The sequence below is a fragment of the Phragmites australis genome, chromosome 3, assembly GCF_958298935.1.
Source record: "Phragmites australis chromosome 3, lpPhrAust1.1, whole genome shotgun sequence".
Lineage (NCBI taxonomy): Eukaryota > Viridiplantae > Streptophyta > Magnoliopsida > Poales > Poaceae > Phragmites > Phragmites australis.
Window position 1 is genome coordinate 43,471,193 of NC_084923.1, and position 20,642 is coordinate 43,491,834.

At 44.5% G+C, this 20,642-nt stretch overlaps 1 protein-coding gene across 2 annotated transcripts; it reads left to right on the forward strand.

Annotated features, from left to right (window-relative positions):
- The first annotated feature begins 616 nt into the window (after positions 1-616).
- On the forward strand, positions 617-20,283 carry LOC133913233 (uncharacterized). 2 transcript variants are annotated; one of them, XM_062356320.1, is made up of 16 exons: positions 617-1,046; positions 1,818-2,177; positions 2,266-2,406; positions 2,550-2,682; positions 2,772-2,885; positions 2,981-3,129; positions 4,184-4,276; positions 4,414-4,474; positions 4,576-4,908; positions 5,695-5,821; positions 5,904-6,003; positions 6,330-6,399; positions 6,472-6,624; positions 18,535-18,630; positions 18,856-19,172; positions 19,277-19,683. In XM_062356320.1, exons 1-16 carry the CDS (start codon positions 996-998, stop codon positions 19,313-19,315), a joined length of 2,337 nt encoding a protein of 778 aa, XP_062212304.1. In that variant the 5' UTR covers positions 617-995; the 3' UTR covers positions 19,316-19,683. The 2 variants fall into 2 exon arrangements, with proteins under 2 accessions (XP_062212304.1, XP_062212303.1); XM_062356319.1 differs by lacking the exon at positions 19,277-19,683 and adding an exon at positions 19,691-20,283 and having other exon boundaries at positions 618-1,046.
- The last annotated feature ends 359 nt before the right edge of the window (positions 20,284-20,642 follow it).

Here is a 20,642-nt window from a genome sequence, read left to right on the forward strand (position 1 = left end):
AAGTTCACGTATTGTAATAAAAATATAAATATAAAACGAAAACAATTAACCGCTAATTTCTCTTTATATATATATATTATTAAAAAGAATTCTATATTCATAGCCTATAAGATAGAGATTTTTTCATTTTTTATTAAAAAGAATTCTATATTCATACCCGATAGGATAGGAGGCTAAAAACAATGATAGGTAGTAAAAATAAGTAAATTATTAAAATTTAAAGATTTTATTTGATTTTAGAAAAATAGAGAGAATAGATCATGCGGTTCTACTCGTGTTTTATATAACAGATTTTCCATAATTCTATTAGTGATTTAGGACGTGTTTGTTCGAAACCTGCATGCGCCACGCAAAAAAAAAAAAAAAAAATGGATCGCCGACCGACGGAAGCGACGTGTTTCGTTCGACGCCAATGTTTTGGCGAGCCCACATGCACGCATGCCCATTAGTTCATTTTTCTCGCTAATCACGGGCACAGCGTAAATGACACTTCACTTTATCAAGATTTTTACAAGCTCTCAAATTAGCACGAACTAAACATACCGTTAATATCTCGCCTCTATTAACACGACGAAAATGCTCGAAGCAAACATGCCCTTAATATCGCCAGGGGTGCTCTCTTGCCTTTCTCCCCCTCGTCAGTGGTGCTGGTAGTAGCCTTCACGACTAAATCCACCACCGCTCTCGCACCTCAACTCCTCTGGCGCGTTGGGCTCCTCCGCGGCTCCACCAAACCCTAATCGTTCGGGCGCAACCCCGCCCGCCTCGATCCGCTCCAGCGGCCGGCCGCCGAGGCGCGGCGGTTCTTGCAGTCGCGCGCGGCGGGCCCGTCCAGCGCGGGCGCAGTGCCCTCCCCGGCGGCACGGCGTGAAGGCAGGCTGAGGCCTTATGCGAGGTGGATTTCCGCGGGCGATGAGACGGAAGCTGGCGGCTGCGGTAGCGGCGGCGCCGTGAATGGGAGCGGCGGGGGACTGCTGCGGCTGCGGGCTGCGTACATGGAGGCCCGCGTGGGGCGCGGGAGTGTGCTTTGGCTCGTGAGCGTCGAGGTGAGCTGCCGCTGCTTCGATCCGGTGCGGGTTTGGTGGGTGGGCGGGCGGGGAGCGGAGTGCTCAGATTTCCTCAGAGCAAATTTTGGATTGTTTGGGAACCTGCCGAATGTCGCAAGGAAGAATTTGCACCACTTAGCAAAGTTGGAAGCCGCAAAATCAAGAGTAATCGGAACATGAGTCTTGATGCTTGCGACATTGAGGGAGGAGATGGCTGGAGCACGGGCGACGGTGAGGGCCGGAGTGGAGGAGCCGGAGCTGACGCTTCCGGTGTCGGTGCTCATGGCGGCGGGAGAAGAGCAGCGGAACGAGGAGCAAGCAGGCCCTAGATCGGAGCCCGCTCTGATACCATGTAAACGATCTCAGGAGAGAGAGAGAGAGTTTGAGGGGCAGAAGGCACACTCTACCGTGCTGTGCTGCCATATGCTTATATAGCCACGGGAGGCAAGTTAGGAGTACAGGAGATATACATGGAATCCTAACAAACCAAAACAAGCAAGAGATCAGAGGGCAATCGGTTGCTATACAAACCGATCTCCTATTATACAAACCGATCTCCTACCATACAAGAAGATACATCGCTAAAATTGGGTCGCAACAAAACTATGGAAGTAGTCAGATCAAAATTTGATCATTCGGGTGTATTTCTTGGTTGTTGCTTTCTCAATTTGCTAACGATTTGGGTTCTTATAGGTCAGTCCTGTCATTGAAAAGATATGCACTTTTGTATTGATCTTGATGATTTTCTTTCATTCTTTGCTTGTGCTGCAGATTTTGTTAATTCTAATCTGGACTCAAGGAACTGGTGCGGATTCTGGTGAAAGCAAAGCATTGTTTCCGCAAGACGCAGAAGCTGGAGAGAAGGATGTCTACCTTAGCCATTCCTGCATACATGATGAGATACTACATCAGCGGCGAAGAGCTGGGCGGAAGGAGTACTCTGTCATGCCGCAAGTCTACCATGAGTCTCGATACAAAGTGGAGCATGTAAGTGGAAGACACCTGTTGGCTGTGTCGTCTTGGCGTGCTCCACATAGGAATGTCAAGAAGCCAATACGCATATACCTCAATTATGATGCTGTTGGGCACTCGCCCGACCGGGATTGTAAAAATGTTGGTGACATCGTTAAGGTCGGTTTGTCGCATTACCTTCTCATTGCGTCAGTAGCTGCTTTATTATTTAGGTAGTATCATTGATTTTGTTGTTTCTGTTTGGTAGCTTGGCGAACCTCCTGTACCATCAGCACCAGGAACTCCTATCTGTGATCCTCACAGCGATCCACCATTGGTGGGAGATTGCTGGTACAATTGCACCCTTGAGGACATAGCTGGGGAGGACAAGAAGCAACGGCTTCGGAAGGTGCAGTTCTTGTTCTTTTGGTTGTCTCTCTCTGTCTTAAGTTAAAAAGACACAAAAAATTCAATTGTCATAGAAGTTGTAACTATGCCATGCCCGTGTGTTTCTGACTTTTGTTTTGTATTTTAAATTGAATCATTGGACAGGCTCTGGGACAGACAGTAGAGTGGTTTAGAAAAGCTTTAGCTGTTGAACCTGTCAAGGGCAACCTGCGGCTCAGTGGGTACTCAGCTTGTGGTCAGGATGGCGGTGTACAGCTCCCTCGTGTGTATGTTGAAGGTAATTTACCATTATGATGAGTCATTTTCTTTGTCCTGTTTGCTGATTGCCTGATTCTATATATCATATGAATCTGTCTTGAATCGCAGATGGTGTTGCTAATGCTGATTTAGTCCTCTTAGTAACAACTAGACCGACAACAGGTAACACCCTTGCATGGGCTGTGGCCTGTGAACGTGACCAGTGGGGTCGGGCCATTGCAGGTTTGTCAACCACCTCACACTTGCTTGCAAACATTCACATATGGGGGAGTTTCTAATGTTTTCTGACCTAACATATACGTTTCTTTTGCTTTTAGGACATGTTAATGTGGCCCCTCGTCATTTGACGGCTGAAGCAGAGACACTACTTTCGGCCACTTTAGTACATGAGGTTATGCACGTTCTTGGCTTTGATCCTCACGCTTTCACACATTTTCGCGATGAAAGGACAAGGAGGCGTAGTCAGGTACTCAGTTGTTTCTTCTATTCTTCTGGTACATCAACTTCTGCTTAATAGGGCTCCAATTCTTAGAGCCTCAGTTTATTGTTTTTATATATTTGAGTTGCAACATTAATATCTGCTTTAAAGATTTATATGACTAAATCGATGGGCATTGTCCACTCGTTGAATGAATAAATTGATGATTTGCCACTGAAAGATTGACCCTTTGATTATGATGCCACTCATGTCAATGAAATGTGGGACCATCTGAGTCAATGACCATGGGGCAGAGTGGTAAATAAGCGAAGCCACTTCTTAGCTGTGGCAAAAAATCAATTGGCTCCTCGTTGAATATGCTATTTGGTAGTTACCATATGAGCCTAATATGTGAGCTTATAGGATAAACCTGTGAAAGGCTAAATAGACTCCAAGTTTACAAGTGCTTATAAGTTGGGAGGATTGGACTTAAGTGAACAACTTTTGGGTCCCATATGGAAAGAAGCAAGCCTGTTGGGTGTTTATGCTATAATAACCTTCGTGACTTGGCTTATAAGATAATTATAAGCAAGGTGATAAAATCCTCTAATCTTCTGTCACATACTGCCATGGCAGACCCATGCATTTATGGTAAAATGTATGCCATTACTGCAGTTCAATATTTCTTAATGTTCTGACTTTGATACTTCTGTTAAGCCTTGTTTATGTGTGATCGGGTAGCAGCTAACTCATCTTTTTTTTTTCTTATGAAAAACTGGTGTAATAAGTTATCGTATTTTTTATGGGAAAAAGAATAGAAATCCATGCTTGGCTTACCTCTAGGGCCAAACATTGTGAAGGATAGCCCTGAGGGACAGAGCTTTGGAAAATAGTACACGTCACCATATCTTGTTCCATAGCATGATAGCAATGCATCACTAAGCAGTTAACTAATCTGCTTCTCATGGCTCTACTAGAAATATTTACTCTCTCGCTGCATTGATTAGTAGCAGAGCCTGAAATTATGTTGAAATGCTTTCTTTATCTTTTTCTCATGATAGATTATCCCTATCTTCTCAATCTCGATCTATTCTTCCCTCAGGTTACTGTTCAGACTTTGGATGAAAAGCTTGGAAGAATGGTTACCCGTGTTGTGCTACCTCGAGTTGTCATGCACTCCAGGCATCATTACGGAGTAAGTTGTAACTAAATATTGGAGAACTATTTTATCTTTTACGAGCCATTGTTGTGATGCAATTCTTTGGCATTGTCATGCTTTTTACTTAGAAAAACTACCTTATTTAAAATAATCAATTTCTTTGTTGTGTTAAGGCATTTTCCCAAAACTTTACTGGGTTGGAATTGGAAGATGGGGGAGGCAGGGGTACCTCAGGTACATACATAACATGAGTCCTATATAGTTTGATTATATGTCTGCATTATGCAAGTTTCCAAACACCTTTAAGTGTTTATTGACATTTGGCATACTATTAGGTTCGCATTGGGAGAAAAGACTCTTAATGAATGAGATCATGACTGGATCAGTTGATACAAGATCATTGGTTTCAAAAATGACTTTAGCATTATTGGAGGATAGTGGATGGTATCAAGCTAATTATAGCATGGCTGAGCATTTAGATTGGGGTCGGAATCAGGGAACAGAGTTTGTTATCTCTCCTTGCAATTCATGGAAAGGGGCATACCATTGCAACACAACACAATTATCAGGATGCACCTATAATAGGGAGGCAGAAGGTTACTGCCCTATAGTAAGCTATAGCGGGGACTTGCCCAAATGGGCTCAGTATTTTCCTCAAGCTAATAAAGGTATGGCTCTAACATACTGTGTTGACACTGCATAGATCATCTCTTTTCTGATATTAAATAGAATGCTGAATGATATGGAAACTTCAAAGGAATTTAAGCCTCCTGTTTGTCTGTTTTCTTTTGTTCAAATCCCTACTAGTTCTTACACTCTTTTCTAGTCTAGTTAAAATAAAAAAAAACTCATGATTGAACAACTGATTCTACATTTGTTTGCTCTGTTGGAATTCTTTAACGAGCACAATCATTCAAGACAAAATATTGCGGCATCGCACATATTTTGTGATTCCATTTATAAATATTTTATAGATATTCAATATATTGTACTATTAGTTATGGTAAGATGGGGCCTTCATAGATTCTATGCCTACATTGAATAAAAGAAAATAAACTCGTTACATATGTAAGTTTGGAAAAATAGCTTCTGCAGAGGTTTCAGCCATTGGCACAATAGGAAAAAAGTGACAAGTAGCACCTTTTACTTGCAAGGTTCTAAATGACGATAAATGGAGGCCACCCACCTAGCAGCGATCTTATGGCCTCACTAGCAATAATATAATAACAGGTAGGGCACCTGTTCCTAGTATACGGACTAGTCAACTTGTCTTTAGAACGTTGCTTACTTGTGCACCCCTGTTGTAGAATTCCTAGATCCGACGCTCCTTTCCTGATGTATTCTTTCTAACATCCTTTCTGATCCTCTTGTAATTTCTTCTGAGCAATTTCTGTATGTTAGCATCTTACTCTTGTTCTCTCGCATATGATATATTCGGAATTCCATGTCCGCAGGTGGTCAGTCTTCATTAGCAGACTACTGCACATACTATGTTGCTTATTCTGATGGTTCATGCACTGATGTAAATAGCGCACGAGCGCCTGACAGAATGTTAGGTGAAGTGCGAGGAAGTAATTCAAGGTGAGGCTGTTGACAATAATTTGGACATATGCTTTACTACATGCACAAGTTGCATCATAATTATAAATTTGTTAATGAGCAGGTGCATGGCCTCAACTCTAGTGCGAACTGGGTTTGTCCGGGGATCTATGACCCAAGGAAATGGCTGTTATCAGCATCGCTGCACAAACAACTCATTAGAGGTGAATATACTCCTTCGTATCAGTTTGCACTGGGTTTGCTTTGCATTCTTGGGTCCCTGTTCTGTCTGGAGTTTCTTGTGCTGAGTTTGTTTCTATTTCCTGCTAGAATGTCTTTATTATTTTGTAATGATCACTATAAATATATTTGTACAGCTGTAAGAATTTGGAGGTCATTCTTGAAGACCACCCGTTCAATAGTTTAAATTACTTTTTAAATACTGTTTCCTATAGTGAGTGCATCACAATATCCTGTTGTCAAGTTGGAGATGTTTCCTAACGTTTTTTCTAAAAATTGCTCGTGCTGTGTTTGAAATTCATACTGTTAGGTTGCTGTTGATGGGATCTGGAAGTCATGTCCACAATCCGGCGGGCCTGTTCAGTTTCCAGGGTTCAATGGTAAGTGTTATTACCTTAAGATGTGTCACATCAAGCTCTCCTTTTCTTACACAAGTTAATTTTGTGCTGAAGGGGAATTAATTTGCCCGGCATATCATGAGTTGTGCAACACTGTACCAGTCCCAGTGAGTGGCCAGTGTCCCAAGTCTTGCAGTTTTAACGGTGACTGCATTGATGGAACTTGTCACTGCTTCCCTGGGTTTCACGGTCATGACTGCAGCAGAAGTGAGTATACGCTGTCCGTTGGTTCCTATTCACCCGACAGCCACATGAAATGTTGATTTTTTCATATGTAATTATCACCTTTTTTTGCAACTCTAGTTTTGCACCATCCCTATTCCTAAAAAGATGTCATTTGAGGCATTGACAACGATTTAATACACAGTTCCGTTTATTATTTTTATAATTACATGCTAATAAAAATTATGAAAATTTATAATGGTATGGAATTACATTGATCACAAATGTACAAATACCATTTTCATGTGACAAATTAATATTTTGTGTATGAGTGGCCAAAGTTCACAAAGTTTGGCTGTAGACACTCCAGAGCAGCATCTATTTAGGGAAGGGGGGAGTGTCTTAAAAAGGAATATTTTTATAGTTAAGCAATAGCATCAAATAGTAGCATAAGTGAGAAAAGTGGCGTGCATGTTTTTGTTGTTCTGCTTAAAGTGCATTGTCAATCAGGATGAAACAAATAGGCACCATGTAAACCTCTATCATATTTATCAATAGTATGAAGTACTTGTGTTGTTGCTTGCGAAACTGGCATTATGAGTGTAGAGACTAGAACAATACCGTGGTGTTTGGAAACTGTTGAAAAATGCCCAATCGTCTTCCCTCTGGTATATTTGTTAGGAATACCAACTTGTATTCCCTGGAGGCTCTAAGCCTGTATATATACACATGTATAGGTAACAATATGCAAGAAACCCCTTATAGAATGGGGATTACACATAGAGAGAGATATATCTAACACCCCGGGATTAACCACATTGAGTTTGGAGAGATATAACTTGTGCTGAGCTGTACTCTGTGACTTAGTGAAGAAATTAGTCAACTGAAGCTCGGAAGGAACATACTGAAGAGCAATCACTTCATCTTGTACCTGTGTCCGTGTGTAAGAAGCATCAACACCAATATACTTGGTGAGCTCATGCTTCATTGGATCCCGAGCAATACTAATAACACCTATATTGTCTGAGTAAAGAGGAGTAGGTGCAGGAGAAGAATCACCAAAATCTTCAAGTAACCATCGTAACCAACTGAGTTCCGCTGTCAACAATGCTATGGCTCTCAACTCAGCCTCTGCACTAGAACAAGAAAGTGCAGTCTGCATTTTAGTTTTCCAAGCAACAAGAGAACCACCAAGAAAAACACAGTAGGCAGAAATAGACCGGCGATCAAAAGGATCACTAGCTCAAGTAGCATCAGAATAAATACGAAGCTGTAAAGAGCTGGAGCGTGGAAAGAAGAGACGACGAGAGATAGCACCACGAAGATAAGCGCAAAAAATGCAAGAGATGACTATAGTGGAGCTGAGTGGGAGCATAAACGAACTGACCGAGGATGTGCACTGCATGGAAAATATCAGGACGAGTGACACCAAGGTAAACAAGACTCCTAACTACATGTCGGTAGCGAGTGGAATCCGTAAGAGGCTCACCATCAGTGAAATGAAGCTGAAGATGAAGCTCCATGTGAGTCTCAACAATGCGCTCATCAGTGAGCAAAGCACGGTAGAGAAGATCCTGAATATACTTCTCTTGGGACAGGAAAAAACCGTCGTAGTAGAAATCTCAATCCCAAGAAAGTAATGAAGAGGAGGATCGAGATCGGACATAAGAAATTGCTCGTTGAGATGAGCCTTCACAAAGGCAATATACTCAGAATCATCTCCTGTAATAATCATGTCATCAGCATACAAGAGAAGAGTCCAACCACAAGAGGAAGTGTCAATAAAGAATGCATGATCATGATCATGAGCACTAGCAGAAAAATCGGCAACAATGACCATAAAAAAAAACGCTCAAACCAGACTCGAGAGGCTTGCTTAAGATCATAGAGAGTGACGGAGATGAGAAACCATGTCCTCACAGGAACAGAATACCCTGGCGGTGGATGCATATAGACCTTCTCACGCAACTCACCATTAAGAAAGACATTCTTTACATCAAGTTGGGAGATAGACCGCTGACGCACAGAAGCAACAAGAGTGCGCACTGTGGTCATGAGGGCCACCGGCGCAAAAGTCTCATCATAAGCTCAACTATGCTCCTGTTGAAAACCATGGGCGACAAGACGAGCCTTGTAGCGCCCAAGAGAACCATCAGAGTGGGTTTTAACCTTATAAACCCAATTGCACGTGATATGACGAACATGTGGGGGAAGAGGAACTAGATCCCACGTGCCGGTGTGCTCGAGAGCAGCAAGCTCCTCTGCCATCGCATGCTGCCATTCCTGATGAACAACAGCATCACAGTAAGAAGACGGCTCGACAGGAACAAAACCAGCAAAGCCAAATTGATCAGGAGGTAGAATCACATGGCAATCACGAAGAGATTAGCGAGGAGATGAAGGAGAAATTGAATCACCTGAAAAAGAAGGCTCATAAGAAACGATGAGTGTAGTGGAAAGAAAAAGGCTCAATAAGACCGGAAGGAAGAGGATAATGTGAGGTGGAGCCCAAAGGCGTGGAAAGCACTGAAGAAGGCACATTAGGAGGAGGCGTCAACGGTACCCGAGGAAGAGAAGAATGTAGCAACAACAGTGAGAAAAGATAGCGGTTTGACTAAGGACGCTGAAGAAGTGGAAGGAGAGGTCTGAGGATAGAAGGGACGTGACTTATCAAAAGTAACATTCCGAGAAATACACAACCGGCGAGCAACAGGGTCCTAACACCTATAACCCTTATGCTCAGCATTGTAACCAAGGAAGACACAATAGATTGAGCAATCAGTTTGGTACATTCATGGGGGGTGAGAAGAACGTAACAAACACAACCAAAAAGACGAAGAGAGTAGTCAGGAAGACGTCCACATAGACGCTAAAAAAGAATCACACCCTTGAGAGCAAATGAGGTTTGGATATTGACCAAATATGTGGGAGTGGAGACTATCTCAGCCCAAAAATGAGGTGAAACAGAAGACAATTATAAGCGCACAAGATTTCTCAGGAAGATGACGATGCTTGCACTCAGCAACACCATTCTAAGCATGAGTTCTAGGACAGGAGAACTGAAACAATGTTCCCTGTTCAGCAAGAAAGGAATGAAGATGCTCAGAAAGAAATTCGCTAGCAGAGTCAGCACGAAAAACATGAATATGAGTGTCAAACTGGGTGTGAATCATAGTGGCAAAGCGCTTATATAAAGATAACACCTCGCTGCGAGAAGACATGAAATAAATCCAAATGTTGCGAGAGAAATCATCTATAAAGATAATATAGTATCTACGACCTTCTTTTGAAACGAAGGGAGGCGGACCCCATACATCTGAGTGAACAATATCAAAAGGACGTTGAGACATTGACTCACTATGAGGATAAGGAAGTTGAACCTGTTTACCAAGCTTACAACCCTGATAATATAATGACACATCTACTGAGACAAACCCTAAAAGATCACGACGGATTAACGAAGATAGACGTGATCCACAAACATGACCTAGATGATGCCACTGCTGGAAGGAGCCAGTAGTCGAGGAAGCAGAAAGATTAGCAATGACAGCGGAAGGAAGATAGAGCCAGTCAAGCTCCCATAGATACTGAGAATCATGGCGCTAGGGGTCAGTACCAATCAGAGCACTCGTGTACGATCCTGAGCATAGCAAGAGTCAGAATCTAGGATAACACGACAACTATGGTCAGTAAGCTGACTAGCTGACATGAGTTGCATGGTGAGTTGGGAAACATGAGCAACAAAAAGAATGTTAAAAGAAGAATTGCTAAGAGTGCCCTGACCAACAACAGAAAGAGAAGTATCATCAGTGGTGACGACATGAATAGGAGAAACAAAGGGATGAATTGAAGACAAATTGGAAGAATCAGAAGTCATATGAAAGATGCTCCTAAATCAAGAATCCAAGGTGAAGTATTTGACTGCATAGAAGGTGGTCTCTCAGTGATAGAATAGCAGAACCAGCAGAACCTGTCGATGCAAAGCCAGAGATAGCAACCAGGCGACGAAACAACATTACAATCTTCCGCTGAGTGTCAGTCGAAGAGGTAGTCGAGGAGGCAGCTGAGGTAGAAACACCAGAGGAACATCAAAGATGTTTCTTCTGGTAGTAGTTCACCTCGACATGGCCCTCCTTGCTGCAGTAGGCGCAGCGAGGGCGACTACCACCACTTGAAGAGGGCGAAGGTGGCAGAGGCGCACGAGGAGCAGATGACGGTGTAGTCGAAGACGTAGGCGCAACCAAGGTTTACAATATCGTTTGGATCCTAAAAATCGGTCCCCGACGGTAACTGGAAATTCGCGATTATCGCGAAAACAACTCAAAATTCGGTGGGAATTCGTTGAAAATTCACTCGGTCAAATTTGAAAATCGGAGAAAAAATCGACCGAATTGACATTCGGTAATATGTCGAATTGCATCGATAACCGAGTGAATTTACTGATTTATTGATTGGTTTTTCCACATTTTTCGCATTGACCGCATTTCTCGGTAACCGTTCGGTTTTTCCGATTTATCTAGTGGTTTTCTCGAATTTAAGTGAAGTTCAACAAAAAAACCAAAAAATGGCTCAACCGTGTAAAATCAATAACTAATTCATTTAAGCTTCAAATCAAGTGAAATAAAATTTATTGGTTTCCTTGTAACATGATCTACATGATAAAAGTATTTATACTCGTAAAAAAGTTGAATATTTTCTGTGAGAAAATGTATTTGCTAAACCTAGTTAAATGCATAGTTAACTCTTTGCTAATCCAAAAATCATGAAACCAATTTTATTAGTCTTCTTACATAATCCTATGTCTTTTAAAAATACATGAACTCATGAAATAGTTATTGGTAACATGCATGATTGTGTAAATGTGTTGCAACTAGATTAATTCATAACTAACCCATCACACCTTTAAAATTAGTGAATCACTTTTATTAGTTTACTTAAACTATGCTTTTTTAAGGAAAAATAATGGTAGACATGATAAAATTAATTACAATGATGTTTCTTAACATTATTCACTTTATGCTTGTGAAAATGTTAAAAATCATGGAGAAATTAATAAAACTTTAAATGAAGTGAAACTAATTTTAAAGATATTCTTAAGATACGTCTTACAAAAAATGTGTTTGTATGTTAAGCTTTTCCTTAACATGAGTTAATAAATGAGCCGTATGTTTCAACTTTTTTTTTTTCAAACTTCCTCCCTATAGAATATGATGCAAACGACATTATTTTTGATTTTTTTTCACATAAGGTCTTAGAATTGTCTCTAGTTTTTTTTTTGTAAATTTTAAATTCAAATTCGAAAACCGTTCACATTATGAAATCAATGCGGACCGGTAAGCTCAGTAACCGCGATAATCGCTAGATAACCGTCGCATTTTCGAACCTTGGGCGCAACAGGTGGATGAGCAGGCAATACTGAAGGAAGTGACAGGAGTCTAGAACCATACAGACGAGTCTTCTCTAAATGTAGCTCCGTAAGAGCCTCCACAAGCGTGACATGGGGATGTCAAGCAAGCAACTGAGCCCGACACTGCTTAAACTCTGGACGAAGGCGAGTCAGGAACTCATAGAGGCGTCAAATGTCACGCTCAGTATGCAGATCCCAGCAGCACTGATAAGAGTGGCAACCAGCAATAAAGAGATGCCAACTGACGCCACATATTTGACATCTGAGCATAAAATGCATCAACTGTGGTATCACCCTGCTGAAGAGACTGCTCCTAACAAACAACAGACATATAGAAAGCATCGCCAGACCCCTCATATGTCTGACGAAGATGAGTTCACATCTGAAAGGCAGTAGAGAACCTAACAATCTCAGAAGAAAACCCGTGCTCAACACTAGCAATCAGAATAGACGCGGCACGAGCATCATCATCCATCCACTAAGCACAATCAGACAGCCGATCACGATACAACTCCAAAGCTTCTTGATAGGTGGAGACGGCCTTCTTATAAGTAGCTGTGGCGATGTCAATATTTGTCTTGTCTCTTTTGTCAATAGTCGGCTGCACGGGCTTCGTCAAAAGCTCCAGGGAAGACGGACAAGTAATGTCGCCACAGAGAACACCCTAAAGACGAAAGCCGCGCATGTGAACGCGCATATGCTGCGTGAAGTCCCGGTAGTTGGAACCATCAAAGATCACCGAGCACTGAGGAACTGAAACGATGCTCGATGACATCATGAAGAGGTGACGAACGATGGGAGGGTGCAAAGGGGAGTAGCGGTCGACGGCAAGAGCACAAATATAGCGGTGAGCTGCTGCAATTTTTTTTTTGCTGCTTTTTTTTTCTTGCATGCTTATCTACAAGTAGCCTATTTTGTTGAATAGACTCGTCGAGTCAACTGAGTCGGACTCGGTCCGACCAGGACGAGCGGAGAGGTGGCCACAAAGGGGTAGCCGCAGAGGGATGACGGGCGTCCGGTAGGCGACAGAGCCGAGAGGCGGGAGACTGGCGGGCACCTGGGTGGATCGGAAGAAGTGGCGCCTCCAGGGAAGGCGATACTGGCGGGCAGGAGCCAACAGGTCCGGCGGGCGGGAGGCGAACAGTGGAGCCAGATTCGGCGCGTCCGGTGGGCGGATCAGCGCGTTGAGCCGGAATGGGTTAGGGGGCGGGCACAGGAGGCCGACGACGCATCGACCATAGCAGGATGACGAGGTTCACGGAGAGGGTGGGGGGGGGGGGGTGACGCGACAGGAAGGATCAAGTGGGTGATGAGAAGCAAGCCACGACAGGATTGAGCGGGCGACGTGGACTAGATCTAGATGGACGAGTTGTTGCGTCCAAAAACAAACCCTAGCTCTAATATCATATTAGGAATAGCAACTTGTATTCCCTGGAAGCCCTGTGATATGTCCAACCTTGATCGGGTGTCCAACCCTGATATGTCCAACCCTGATATGTCCAGCTGCTTCCCATCCCATGGCTTCCGCAGAAGATCGTTTGGGCAATCTGGAGGTGACAGTGGAGCAGTTAGCCACCGCAATGGACAAGGTTCAGATCATGGTGGTCGAGCTTGGGAAGGCGATCACGGAACTTTCCAAGATCCCAGGCAAGCAACCAATTCAACCAACGTGTGGATCGTCCGTTGGGGCTGGAATTCGACAGCATCTGCGACAAGATGAAGGCACTGATGAGCAAGGAGCGCGCCGCTGGTCAGCGCATGCCCCACGTTACGAGTTACCGCTATACGATGGGACGGAGGACCCGCTGCTTTGGCTCCGGCAGTGCGAGCGTTTTGGGAGGTTGCACGATGTTCCCAGAGAGGATTGGGTGGAGATGGCAGGGATGCATCTGCGTGGAGAAGCACATGAGGTATTGGATAACTGGGAGGAGGAAGATCAGCACATCAGTTGGCATGAATTTCATGAGACTTTCCTTCAGCGCTTCACGCGGCACTCGACCGCAGGACCACTCGGCGACTTAGCGAATTTGAAGCAGGGGGATGGCACGGCAGAAGACTACGCGAGGGAGTTCCAGCGTCTCCTTGCGCGTACGCCAAAGGTGTCGAAGGCCAATCAGATCGAGCTTTTTACAGCAGGATTGTCGCCGACATTAGCCGTCGACGTCCGGCGCGATCGTCCACGAGACTTGGCGGATGCTATTGGTCTCGCTCGGGAGGCAGCAAGGCGGGAAGATTTATGGCTTGCCAAGGTTGCACAGGTGTCACGAGCACGCCCCGGGATCAGCCGCAGCATGCCTACATCCGCAGTACCGGGATCATGGGCATCTTGGAACGCGGCGCCACGAAATTCCGTCCTGGGTGTTTCGGCAGGCAGCGGGACAACAGAATTGGGGACACCCAAGTCGCCGTCTTCGGCGTCCAGTCCAGGGGGCGCCAAGGTGTCCTCTGTTCCTACCCAGACTTCAGCGGCCACGTCAACAGGAAGAACTCAACCATACAGGCGTCGACTTAGTGCAGAAGAGATGGCAGAAAGAAGGGAGAAGGGGCTCTGTTACAACTGCGATGAGGTATACTCACGTGGCCACCGCTGCAAACGTCTTTTCCATTTGGAAGTAGTGAGTGAAGGAGAGGAGGAGGAACTTGAGGAAGAGCCAGCCCTGTCCGCCATCGCAATGCGCGGACCGAAGGCCGGTAACACCATGCAAGTGATTGTGGAGCTAGGAGGCCAACAGTTGGTAGGATTGGTGGATAGTGGCAGTACCCACAATTTTGTTAACAGTCATGCTGCCTCCACGGTGAACATTAACCAGATAACGGCTACAGGACAGCAGGTGCGAGTGGCAAATGGTGCTCGTTTACCCTGTCTTGGGCGCATACCACAGGCCCAGTTTTGTATTCAGACCTACCAGTTCGAGGACTCCTTCTTGGTGATTCCGTTGGAAGGTTTTGATGTCGTATTGGGTGTGCAGTGGTTAAAACAGCTGGGCACTATTGGCTGGAACTTCGACTCTCTGCAAATGACTTTTTCGTGGGAAGATTGCAAGGTGTGTTTGCAAGGCATTAGGAGCAATGCGATGGAATCGCAGCTGCGTAGTCTCACAGTTGGGGAGGACAGGCGATTGCAGGACTTACTCAGTGACTTTGATGATTTGTTCAAGGAGCCACAGGGCCTTCCACCTTCGCGTCCTTGTGATCATAGAATTTGCTTGAAGGAGGGATCAGATCCCATCGTCGTACGGCCTTATAGATACCCACATCGTCAGAAAGATGAAATTGAGCGGCAATGTGAGGAGATGTTGGCACAAGGTATTATCCGACCCAGTCGTTCCCCATTTTCGTCGCCGGTACTCTTGGTGCGTAAGGCCGATGGGTCTTGGAGGTTTTGCGTGGACTATCGCGAACTCAATGCCAAAACCATTAAAGATAAATTTCCACTTCCGGTGGTCGAGGAATTACTGGATGAACTGCACGGGGCTCAATTTTTCTCCAAATTGGATTTGCGAGCAGGATATCATCAAGTCCGCATGAGTGAGGCTGATATTGAAAAAACGGCGTTCCGTACTCACCATGGACATTTTGAGTCCCTGGTTATGGCGTTCGGGCTGTGTAACGCTCCTTCAACTTTTCAAGCTCTTATGAACGAGGTATTAGTCAAATTCCTTCGCAAATTTGTATTGGTTTTCTTCGACGACATACTGGTGTATAGCTCTTCTTGGGAGGACCACCTGCAGCATCTTCACTCGGTATTGGGTCAACTTCGGCAGCATCAGTTATATTTGAAAAGATCTAAGTGCGCCTTTGCTCAGGAGATGGTGTGTTATCTCGGTCACGTAATTTCAGCCAAGGGCGTGGATGTCGATCCCAACAAGGTGCAGGATGTGGACCGTTGGCCGATTCCTATGTCTGTGACCGATGTACGGAGCTTCTTGGGCTTAGCGGGATATTATCGGCGTTTCATCCATCATTACGCGACGATTGCTGCACCTCTGACTAATCTTCTTCGTCGTCGGGAGTTCCAATGGTCAGATGAGTCTGCATCAGCTTTTCGGAGTTTGAAAGACGCTTTACAATCGGCTCCTGTTCTCCGCCTTCCAGACTTTGACATTCTTTTTATAGTGGAATGTGATGCCTCTGGCACCGGCATTGGAGCGGTGCTTCAACAAGAAGGGCATCCGGTGGCTTATTACAGTCGACAATTGGCAGATCGACATAAGAAATTAGCAGCTTATGAGCGGGAACTCATTGGTTTATCAAAGGCGATTAGACATTGGTGACCTTATTTGTGGGGTCGACCGTTTGTGGTTCGAACGGATCATACCAGTTTGAAATTTCTCCTCGACCAAGCTTTGGTGACGCCACCTCAACAACATTGGGTCAGTAAGTTGATGGGGTTTGATTTTGTGGTGGAACACAAACCAGGCCGGACTAATATAGTGGCTGATGCACTATCTCGCATGCATGAACATGAGGAAGCCTGTGCAGCGATTTCCTCGCCTACGATGCTGACTCTGGAGAGTTGGGAGAAGGCACTGCGTGAGGATCCAGCAATCCAACAGCGCTGTACAGAATTATTGGCGGAATCCCCAGTTGCTACTGCGTCACACCAGGGCATTATTGAACCCGAACAGGAGGCGACCCGTCACACTGCGTGTCCATGGTCGACACGGGATGGTCTCCTTTACCACAAAGGACGCCTGTTTCTTCCTGCCACGTCGCCAATTCGAGTCCAGGTGGTGGCTGCATATCATGATGCTACTCACGAGGGGGTTCATAAGACCCTACACCGTATTCAGCAAAGCTTCTTTTGGGAGGGTCTTCGCCGATCTGTGGAGGAATATATTAGCGGTTGTTTTGTTTGTCAGCAAAATAAATCTAGTACCTTGGCTCCGGCTGGTCTCTTACAACCCTTGCCAGTACCACATCACATTTGGGCAGATGTGTCCATGGACTTTGTGGTTGCTCTTCCCAAATCACAAGGGAAGACGGCTTTGTTGGTGGTGGTGGACCGTTTATCCAAATATGGACATTTCACTGCTATTAAACGACCTATTACGGCGTCAGCGATCGCAGATATCTTCTTTGACCAGATTGTGCGATTACATGGAATGCCAGAGTCTATTGTTTCCGATCGAGATCCAGTTTTCACAAGCACATTTTGGCAGGACCTTTTTCAGCGTTGTGGAACCAGGCTACTGACTTCTTCTGCATATCACCCTCAGACGGATGGCCAAACAGAAGTGGTTAATCGTACGATTGAGATGTATTTGAGGTGTTTAGCTGCTGAAAGGCCATCCACATGGGTACAATGGTTACCTTGGGCTGAGTTTTGTTATAACTCTTCTTATCACTCTGCACTCCGGATGACTCCATTTGAGTTGGTGTATGGCCGCCAACCTCCTCCATTGGTACCATATAGCCAGGGTGCAACACTGGTGGATGCAGTTGATAGAAAACTGGTAGATCGCGATGAATTATTAGATCGGGCTAGACAGCATCTTTTGACTGCACAGAACCGAATGAAGCAACGCTATGATCTTCATCATAGAGAGGTAACTTATTCTGTGGGAGATTGGGTTTGGCTCAAGCTGCAAAAGCATCGCCAATTGTCAGCTCGACCGGGTCATGATCATAAATTGGCACCCAAATTCTTTGGGCCTTACAGGGTGGTGGCTAGAGTGGGAGAAGTCGCGTATCGATTGGCTTTACCGATCACGGCTAAGATTCATGACGTCTTTCATGTCTCGGTATTAAAGCCATTTAAAGGGCTTCCTCCTACAGATATTCCCGAATTGCCGGAAGATATTTCTTTTCCTTCACCAGATTCAGCACAGTTATCTCCGTATCGAATACTGGCGCAGCGCTTTGTTCAAGGCCATCGACAGTTCTTAATTCAATGGGCAGGTGCAGGAATAGAAGCAGCTACGTGGGAAGACGCTTTGGATTTCCGTCGCTCATATCCTAATTTCAAGCTTGAGGACAAGCTTGTTCTTGAGGAGGGGAGTATTGATATGTCCAACCCTGATCGGGTGTATTTCCGGAAGAGACACCCGGATTTGAGAAGATGAAATTGGCAGCAGACACAAGGTTTTGGAAAGTATCGCTAGGACTGTAGAAAGGAAAGAGTCCTTTTGCTAGTTAAATAGAAGTTGAATCCTATTAGGAGTCAGTAGTTACTATCCTTAGTATTTTCCATGTTTAGGAGGATTCTATAAATTAATGAGAAGAGGAGAAGAGAGGGCATGTTTTAGATTGCAAACCAACCAGTATTAGGCGTTGCCGACGATAAACGGCCGGTGGCACCGTCAGCCAATACCATAGGTCGTCGACGGGCTGTGGCGTCGTCGTCTCTTCAACGTTCTGGGCTTCGCCCTGGAACTCGCGCCTATAACCGCAACCACCCATATCACCCTGGGCCATATGACAATATGCAAAAAATCCTCCTATAGGCTCGGGATATTACATAGGGATTGATATATATCTAACAATATTAAAGTGTTCATTCTCTTATACCTCACAAATCCACTAACTACTGTTGATGTGATAAACAGGATCTTGCCTAGACAAGTGCAGTGGCCATGGTATATGCAAAGCGAATGGTATCTGTGAATGTCAAAGTGGATGGACCGGGATTGACTGCTCAACAGGTGAAACTTTACAAGTAGTTCACTACTGAATTTTGTACTATAAAATGTTCACATCCATTACTGGGTTGGATTCATGAGATTTAAAAGCATGGTTAAGTGCTTGACAGCGGACAAATAAGTGCATTTTAATTTTGCGATGAAAAACATGCTTTATGTTACTCTTAATTGTTGCCCTGTTCTTATTCTTGTAAGCAAGAAGTAACATCGCCCTTTCTTCTTATGCAGCGGTTTGTGACGAGCAGTGTAGTTTGCATGGAGGGGTTTGTGATGATGGTAAATGTGAGTTTCGTTGTTCAGATTATGCGGGCTACACTTGTCAGAAGGGTTCTGCAATACTGCCCAGTCTGTCAATGTGTCATGATGTGCTTGTAAGAGATGCTGACGGGCAGCATTGCGCACCAAGTGAGCTCAGCATACTACAACAACTTGAAGCTGTAGTTCTTGTGCCAAATTACAATAGGTTGATGCCAAGCGGGCGGACCTTCCTCAACTTCTTCAACAATGCCAATTGTGCAGCAGCTGCAAAGCGGCTGGCCTGCTGGGTACTGCTTTCTTCGACCATTTCTCTAAAATTTCTATTATTATTTTTTCCGAATATTTTAACTTTTAACTTAAGTTTGCAATTGCGTACTCATTTCAAAATCAGGCTGGTGTTCATGGTTGCTTTGAACAAACGATAAATTGAAGAGCACACATCCCACCTTAAGTTGACCAACAAATGCCGCTTCAGATAAGCATATATACAAACTAGATAGCAGCGTGTATCTTTTATGTTAACCACTGGTGCTATTTGAGCTAATTGTTAGCCTGTTGTCCTTACCCTTGTTCTTATATAGTCCCTGCAATAATGCTAGTTTCGTCATGTTAAAAACAAGGATTGGTGTTCTAATATGATTTAGGCAAATTTATCATTCGTTTTTTAGCTCACTGGCCATTCGAACCATGGTGTCTGGGGTTCGAATTAACATACGGGAAAGAAAGACAGATGAGACAACTTGAGATTTTTTTTGGCATTATTAGCAATGAGTAACCTTGTCCTTATCGAACTCCTTATTATCAGATTTCGATTCAACGGTGTGATGAGGATGGGGACAACAGGCTTCGGGTATGCTACTCTGCGTGCGAGCTGTATAATACGGCATGTGGGGCGGGTCTTGATTGCACAGACCAGACCCTTTTTAGCAAGAGGGAAGAAGAAGGGAAGGGTGTTCCTTGCACAGGATATGGCGAGAAGAAGTCTTTCTGGCTATAGCTTTTCCTGAGCTTCCCGTTATCACTTTGTTGAAGCTCAGAAATTGTGTAAAGTATAATTGGCAATGTTCTACCCATGTTCTTTTTCTTTCTCCTTTTTTTCCTTTTCATCCACTACTTCCCAATTGTAGGATACGGGAAGTAGAGGTCCATTTCTCCTAGGCACCTGAAGATGGGTGTCTGGTGTAAAAGCTGTGCTGGAGTGGGCTATTTGTTAGGTTAGTCTGACTGGAAAGAGGGGGGGGGGGGGGGTAGGAAGCTGGAAGTGGAAGGTGGCTGGGTAGATTTTTCTTTTCCGCCCCATCAGAAATAGTGGAGGGAATGTATAGGTTGATGTGTGTTATAATCCATGTTCCATTCTTAACAGAACTATTTCAATGAGAGCCCCTGTGCTGTGACTCATGTCTTTGTTGGTCTGATGTTAATATTCGCACATCCATGATTCCAACGGTGGCCTAACTTTTTTTTCTGTAGATCATCGTAAATTTTGTTGCTGTCTTTTGCTTTAAAATGGAAGTTTCAGAAGGGCACAATGTGCGGGGATTGATGTCATGATGTGTGATTATGTTGCATTGCGGCTGTTCTGGAAGCCGACTGCCGATCGCTGATGAGTTACACTTTCTGCTGTTTGTGGAGGCCTAAATGGAGCTGTCACGGGGCCGCGCTACTGCATTTTGCGCGTGCCTGTTGTGATAACAAGCAGCAGTAACTAGTGCCAAGAACCCTTGTCATACGCAGTCATCGCTGATTACAAATCAGCA

Bases quoted from the DNA above. Each gene is read 5' to 3' on its own strand.
- LOC133913233 (XM_062356319.1), top strand. From the start codon at position 996: ATGGAGGCCCGCGTGGGGCGCGGGAGTGTGCTTTGGCTCGTGAGCGTC. The intron at 4,277-4,413 runs GTAAGTTGTAAC...TGTTGTGTTAAG, and splicing joins ACTCCAGGCATCATTACGGA to GCATTTTCCCAAAACTTTAC. The intron at 19,173-19,690 runs GTACTGCTTTCT...CCTTATTATCAG, and splicing joins CAAAGCGGCTGGCCTGCTGG to ATTTCGATTCAACGGTGTGA.